The sequence below is a fragment of the Carlito syrichta genome, unplaced genomic scaffold, assembly GCF_000164805.1.
Source record: "Carlito syrichta isolate Samal-C Ts95f unplaced genomic scaffold, Tarsius_syrichta-2.0.1 Scaffold307019, whole genome shotgun sequence".
NCBI classification, from domain to species: domain Eukaryota; kingdom Metazoa; phylum Chordata; class Mammalia; order Primates; family Tarsiidae; genus Carlito; species Carlito syrichta.
In genome coordinates, this window is record NW_007251115.1 from 3,573 (window position 1) to 11,131 (window position 7,559).

At 56.2% G+C, this 7,559-nt stretch overlaps 1 protein-coding gene across 1 annotated transcript in view; it reads left to right on the forward strand.

The window, feature by feature from the left end:
- LOC103266100 (spermatogenesis-associated protein 21) overlaps window positions 1-7,559 on the forward strand; it is a gene marked incomplete at its 5' end in the record, with an annotated part of 23,951 nt that overhangs the window by 2,158 nt on the left and 14,234 nt on the right. The window contains 2 exons of the mRNA XM_008063741.2: window positions 3,754-4,217; window positions 4,754-4,842. Coding sequence (XP_008061932.2) covers window positions 3,754-4,217; window positions 4,754-4,842 — 553 coding nt within the window. The remainder of the gene's footprint in view (window positions 1-3,753; window positions 4,218-4,753; window positions 4,843-7,559) is intronic.

Sequence of the window (7,559 nt, forward strand, 5' to 3'; positions counted from 1 at the left end):
CCAGGCAGGTCTCGAACCCGCAGGCTCAGGCTATCCACTCACCTCAGCCTCCCAAAGGCGTGGAATTACAGGCTGAGCCACCGAGCCTGGCTCAAAAATATTTTTAAAAATTAGCCGGGCATGGTTGAACAAGACCTGTAGTCCCAGCTACACGGGAGGCTGAGGCAGAAGGATCACCCGAGCCCAGGAGACTGCGGTTACAGTGAGCTGTGATTGTGCCACTGCACTCCAGCCTGGGTGACAGAGTGAGACCTTGACTCAAAAAAAAAAAGAGAAAAAGAATATTGGAAGCTGACCATGATGTCCACCCCTGGCATGTGAAAAAGGCTCGCCGTGCACTGGTTACCAACTTGCCCGAGTCCGGTGGGCAAAGCAGCCTCCCACACAAGTTTTGCGATGTGAGTTTGTTACTTACAGAGGGACAGCAAGGCATAGGAGAGGCCTAGGATCCATTGAGAGCCGGTCCCTCGAGGCTCAGGAAGCTGCCTAGGGCTGACGGGGCTTATGTCTGTGAGCACCCCACTTGTTGAGGGACCCCAGAAAGCTGCCAGCCTGGGTTTGTTTTTTGTTTTTGAGTTGGAGTCTCCCTCTTGTTGCCCAGGCTGCAGTGCAGTGGCATGCTCACGGCCACCACAGCCTTGACCTGCTGGGCTCAGGCGATCCTTCTGCCTCAGCCTTTCACAGTCCTGGGTTTTATACCCTGGAGTGGCTGGATTAACACACTGAATAGCATCTTGTTTCTAGGTGGGGGAGGAGGAGGGGAACAGAGCCTAGGGTGCTACAGTCCAGCACTTTCCATGGTTATTCTTGAGAATGGTTGAGAAAGGGGGAGAACCGGGCGGGTCCAAGGCCTCCTGGAGACCCAGCCTGCACAGTCCTGGAATGGGGCGTGTGGACTTGGCATGACTATATGTGTGGCTCAGGTAGATGGAGGGACAGGTGTGACAGTCATAGGGAGCCACTGAAGGCTCGGGCAGCAGGGCAGTGACAGGAGAGCCGTGCAGAGGTCAGCCCAGCAGCCTACGCAGGACACGTGGAGTCAGGCGGAACTCAGGGAAGGTGGGGGGAATTCAGATGTGTGAGGAGCTGAGTAGCCGGAGGGAAAGACATCAGGGCCAAGCTCAGCCTGGTTGAGTGCCCGCCAGGAGCAACGTTTGGTGCCAGATCCTGGAATAATGAGGAAGGTGCTGGGACAGACCCCTACCTTCTGTGGGGCTCAGAGTTTGTCTCTGAGGTGGGCCAGAGGCCCAGGACTGTGGCAGCCCTGTAGACCCGGAGAGCCATGATGACCATGAGACTGGACTCGTGGCCTCCATCTGGGGCCCCTAATGTCAAAACGGAGTGGGAGCTCTGGAACTGCTTTTGATTGTTTGTTTTAAGCCTGACAGAAATTGAGCATTTGCAGGCCGGGCTTGGGAGCTCACGCCTGTCATCCCAGCACTTGGGGAGGCCATGGTAGGAGGACTGCTTGAACTCAGGAGTTTGAGATCTGCCTGGGCAACACAGTGAGACCCCGTGTCTCCAAAAAATAATAAATAAAAATTTGGGCATTTGCTCGTGATTCAGGAAAACAATCAAAGATGTCCTTGGCAGAGGGAGCCGGGTCTCCCTTCCAGGCTCCAGAGCACTCAACGATGATAATTTCCAACCCTCACGTGTGCTGAGCACTCGCCCTGTGCCAGGTGCTCGGCTCACGTTGTCTCGTTCCTCAGACGTCACTGGGAAAAGTGGAATGAATACTCAAGTGTTTAGTTCACACGTTCATTGAGGACGACGTGTCCAGCACAGCTGTGAAACCAGGGACTTCGTGGTGAACGGAGCTTCCCATCTAGTTGGGAGAGAGTCCAGACCATCAACACGTAAACCAACAAGTCTGGTTTCACTGGAAACAGTCACGCTTCAAGGGCTAGGGAGAGTGCTGGAGGCGCTGAGGGCCCTCTGCTGGAATACAGCCATCTCCAAGAGAGGGGACCCGGGGACTCGGGAAGGAGGTGACGTTTAGTCAGGACCTGCCTGACACGCAGGAGTGGGCCATGCACAGAGACGAGCCTGAGCGTCTGGGAGAGAGAGCAGCGTTAGGGCCCTGATAGCAATGAGCTCGTTGAGGCTAAGGACAGCAGGAAGTGGGGGAAGGTCGTGAGGGGAGAGGGTGGCGGATGAGGTCAGAGGCGTGGAGGGTGTTTCGAAGGCCAGGGTTTGGTTATATCTGAAGCCTAAGCTAAACCATTGAAGAGTTTTAGGCGAGCATGTGAGATGATCCCTTGTAGACTGGTAACGTACTGATGTAGCAGCAGGTGGGCAAGAACTTGGGTGGGGTCAAGGGTGGAGACTGTGGTGCACAACGGATGCCGCAGTGGCTGGGGGGGTGGTGGCCGGTATGGCTTGGACCAGGTGGTGGTAGCACAGGAGGAGGACGTGCAGGGGGGTTTGAGGTGCTATCGAGAGGGCTTGTGGATGGCTGGAGAAAGGGAATCGAAAGGCTCTAGGCTCTGCCCACCAGGATGGCTGCTGGCAACAAGAAAAAACAGAAAATAACAAGTGTTGATGCGGGTGTGGAGAAATTGGAATCTTGTACGTTATTGGTGAGACTGTAAAAGGGTACAGCCACTGTGAAAAACAGTATGGTAGTTCCTCAAAAAATTGAAATTAGAATGATAATATATGATCCAGCAATTCCCATTCTGGGTATATGCCCCAAAGAATTGAAAGTAGGATTTTTTTTTTTTTTTTGAGTTGGGCTCTCGCTCTGTTTCCCAGACTGGAGTACAGAGGCACGATCATGGCTCACTGCAGCCTCAACCTCCTGGGCTAAGGTGATCCTCCTGCCTCAGCCTCCCAAGTAGCTGGGACTACAGGCACATGCCACCACACCCGGTTAATTTCTTAATTTTAAATTTAATTTTATTTGATTTTTGAGTGGGAGTCTCGCTGCATCACCCAGGCTGGAGTGCAGTGGCATGCTCATGGTCAACCTGCTGGGCTCTGGCAATCCTTCCACCTCAGCCTTCCAAGTAGCCAGAACTACAGACTCGAGCTACCATGCCTGACTGTTTATTTATTGTAGAGACGAGGCCTCACCAAGTTGCCCGGGCTGGTCTCGAACCCACAGGCTCAGTCAATCCATCGCCTCAGTCTCCCGAAGTGCTGGGATTACAGGCTGAGCCACCGAGCCCGGCCAATTTTTTAATTTTTTGTAGAGATGAGGTCTTGCTATGTTGCCCAGGCTGGTCTCGAACTCCTGGGCTCAAGCGATCCTCCCACCTCAGCCTCCCAAAGTGCTAGGATTATAGGTGTGAGCCACGGCACCCAGCCAGGAGCAGAATCTTTGACTGGGAGACAGGCCCGATCTGGTTGGAGGCAGGCTGGGGACAGCCCAGCCCTCTGGTGAGAGGGAAGAGATGCAGGAGGTAGCTGGGTTTGCTGAGGGGGTGAGAAGGGATTTACTGTGCTGGTTGCTGGGTATTTATGGGTGAAAGAGGCAGACAGGGTTCTGCCTTCCTGGCACTTACTTTCTGGTCTGGTGAGGCCGGGAGTGACTCCCTCAAAACCACAGCTCACAGCACCCTGGGGCGGCGTGGGGATACATGGGGCAGGAGCCTGGTGGGATGCAGGCGAGATCTGGGGTACATCATCTGCCAAAGGCTCAGGGAGGAAGGGGAGAGGCGCGAGGATTCCTGCAGAGTGGGAGGCAGAGAGCCGCTCTGCAGGATGGTCTGGCTGGCTGGAGGCCTCCCACACGCCCTCTGTCCCCAGGAGGTCAGGGACAGTGGCGAGAGGAGGGAGCTGGGTCGCGCGCAGAAGTGGCCTCAGGAGTCGGCAGGGACTCAGAACCTCGGGAGACCCTGGCAGGGCTTCATGAAGTGCTTGCTGGAGACGGAGGGGCGAGCCGGCCGTCGGAGGGCCCCGAAGGCCCGGGCCCTGCCCACCCGGAGGGCCCCCAGGACCCTGAGCCCTGTGCCCACCCTCGCCCACGTTGGCAGCTCAGTCCGGAGCCCGCCTCTGACCCTGCTTCAGAGCCCCGCCTCGGGCCCTGCCACCACCTCATCACGGGCCCGGCCGCCAGCCCCCGGGGCTGTCCCTGTCCCCGTGGTGGGAGCCCCAGTCCTGGCCTCTGTGCCTGGCTCTGTCCTGCTGGCCCCCGCCCTGGACCTGGGCTGGAGGAGGATGGAACTCTCACACCCAAGCAGCGAGCGGAGCCCGAGCGGAGCCAAGGCACGGTAGGAGCCCCTCCTGCCCCCCCCACAAAAAGCCCCCACGACCAGAAGCTTGTCCCCTATGCAGGTCCCTGTCACTGTACCTGCCTGTTACCCTGTGTGTTCCCTCCTCTCGAATTCTCCTCACGTGTCTCCTCTGTCTCTCTGGTCTCCCACATCTCTCTGGCTCTCACATCTCTCTGTCTCTCCCCCATCTCTCTGTCTCTCTCACATCTCTGTTTCTCCCACGTCGCTGCCTCTCCCGTGTCGTACTGTCTCTCCCCCACCTGTCTCTCTCACGTCTCTGTCTCTCCCACATTTCACTGTCTCTCCCATGTCTCTCCAACTCCCCGGAAGAGGTCTCTCCGCCTCCAGCCCCCTTTCCTCTGCCTCATTCCCTCCTCTGGGTCTCCCTGTTCCTGTCGCCCTTGGTCTCTCCGCCCCCACCCCCAGCTGCCCCGTGACCTCCTCCGGCAGTCTCACCCCTCTCCCCAGGTGTGGGTGGCAGCCCAGCAGGGGTGAGGGCCTGGACGCTGCCCTGGGCCCGGTTCTGTCCACAGGCAGGAGACTGAAGAGTGCGGCCTGCAGAAGCTGGGTCACAACCGGGAGGAGATATCTGAGGAGCATCTTACCCCGAAGCAAGAGACAGGTGAGCAGACCCTGGGCACAGAGGGGAGCCTCGGTCCTTGGGGGTTTAGCGGCCCAGGATGGGGTGAGGCCAGATCATACTGCGGCCCCTGCCCCTACAGCCCTGAGGATGCACCCGGTAGGGTGATCTGCACTTGGCCAGGGGGACAGTGTGGGCTGGGAGGTGGACCCCAGCTCATAGGGCGGCTGGGTGGGAACCAGGACTCACGCTGGGCCCTCTGACTCGGGTTCCAGTGCTCTTCCAGCATCAGAGCTGCCTCTCTGAGAGCAACGCAACCCACAAAGGGCTGCAGGTTTCAGGGGCGTGTCTGCCTCTCTCAACCTAAGCCCGCTCTGGGTCCTCTTCAGAGGTAGCCTGGATGGGAGGCAGGGCGCCAGGGCCCTCGCCCATCCTAGACGGTCCCAACCACTGAACCCAGGCATGTTCTCATTCTCACCACATCCCACCTCCACCAAAAAGTTGCAAGAGCCAAAAAGTTGCAGGCTCTCCACCGGCCTGTGACGCACTCCGCTTGTCACCCTGGGCCCAGAAGAGTGGCTGTGGGTCCTCCCTCCATGGCCGCTCCTCCCCAAAGTCTGCAACCCTCTTGGACAGAGCAGGCTCTTCTTCTGCCCTCCCTGAATGCTCTCACTGGCTCCCTGTAACTCCATCCTTGAAGTCTATTTCTTGCAGCATTAAAACTCCCTAGCATGGCCAGGAGCAGTGGCTCATACTGCAATCCCAATGTTTTGGGAGGCCGAGATGGGAGGATTGTTTGAAGCCAGGAGTTCCAGACCAGTCTGGGCAACATAGCCAGACCCTGTCTCTACAAACAATTTTTTTAAAAATTAGCTGGGTGTGGTGGTGTGCACCTGTGGTACCAGCTATTTGGGAGGCTGAGGCTGGAGGATCACTTGAGCCCAGGAAGTAGAGGCTGCAGTGAGCTATGATCACGCCATTGCACTCCAATCATACTTGCTTCTGAGATGAGAACTGCTCTGTGTTTTTCCAGCCTGCCCGTGGCAGGTCACCTCTTACCCCAGCCTCGATCCTCGCCCCACCTCTCTCACAGTTCAGCTGTTTGTCAGAGACACCCAGGCTCACAGAGTCTATTGGGTGCTAGGCTTTGTATTCACACAACGGCTCCAAAAAGGTGCACTGTTATTATGGCCTTCATACAGATACGGAAATAGAGGCTCAGAGATGCTTAGTAACTTGCCCTGGCAGCTGTCCTTGTCAGCTCGGGCTGCCATGATGAAGCACCACAGACTAGGTGGCTCAGACAGACATTTTCTCACAGTTCTGAAGGCTGAAAGTTCAAGGTCAAGGTGTCAGCAGGGTTAGTGTCTTCCTGGGTCTCTCCCCTTGCTTGCAGACGCCGCCCTCTTGCCGTGTTCTCACGTGGTCCTTCCTCTGTGCATGTGCACCTCTGGAATCTGTGTGTTCGAATTTTCTTTACGTATAAGAACACCAGTCAGAGTCGGGTTCGGTGGCTCAGCCTGTAATCCCGTGCCTTGGGAGGCTGAGGTGAGTGGATTGCCTGAGCACGTGGGTTCGAGACCCGCCTGGGCACCTTGGCGAGACCTCATCTCTACAATAAATCAAAAACTAGCCGGGCGTGGTAGCGCGCACCTGTAGTTCCAGTCACTCAGAATGCTGAGGCGGAAGGATCTCCGGAGCCCAGCAGGTCGAGGCTGTGGTGCCCGGGAGTGGCCACTGCACTCCAGTCTGGGCGACAGAGTGAGACTCCAACTCAAAAAAAAAAAAAAAAAGGGGGGGGGGGCTGGGCTCAGTAGCTCAGCCTGTAATCCCAGCGCTTTGGGAGGCCGAGGTGAGTGAATTGCCTAAGCCTGTGGGTTCGAGACCTGCCCAGGCAACTTGGCGAGACCTCATCTCTACAGTAAATCAAAAATTAGCCAGGGGTGGTAGTGCGTGTCTGTAATTCCAGCTACTTGGAAGGCTGAGGCGGAAGGATCGCCGGAGCCCAGCAGGTCGAGGCTGCGGTAGCCGGGAGCGGCCACTGCACTCCAGTCTGGGCGACGAAGTGAGACTCCAACTCAAAAAAACCCCAAACAAACAAACAAAAACACCAGTCAGATTGCACTAGGGCTCATCGTAATGGCCTCATTTGAACTTAATCACCCCTTTGAAGGCTCTGTCTCCACATGACAGTCAAATTCTGAGGTATTGAGGGTTAGGCCTTCAACATAAGAATTTGGGGCCAGGCATGGTGACTCATACCTGTAATCTCAGCACTTTGGGAGGTGGAGGTGAGAGGATTGCCTGAGCCCAGGGGTTCAAGACCACCTGGGCAATATGGTAAGACCTCATCTCTACAATAAATAATTGTTTAAAATGAGCCAGGCGTGGTAGTTGCAGTAGTGTGCCTGTAGTTCCAGCTACTTAGAAGGCTGAGGTGGAAGGATCGCCTGAGGCCCGTGGGCCGAGGCTGTGGTGGCCACTACACTCCAGCCTGGGCGACAGAGTGAGACTCATACTCAAAAAGAAAAAAAAAGCAAAAAGAAAAAAAAAGAGGAAAGAATTTGGGGGATCCAACCCAGCCCATAACAGCAACCTAGTTTATTAGATGGCAGAGCCAATAACTAACTAGGCTTTGGTGACTCCAACCCAGATTTTGCTGTGGGCTGAGAAACCACATGTAATGACTAGTACATGGCTTTTTATTTTTTTTGAGTTGGAGTCTCACTCTGTTGCCCAGACTGGAGTGCAGTGGCTGC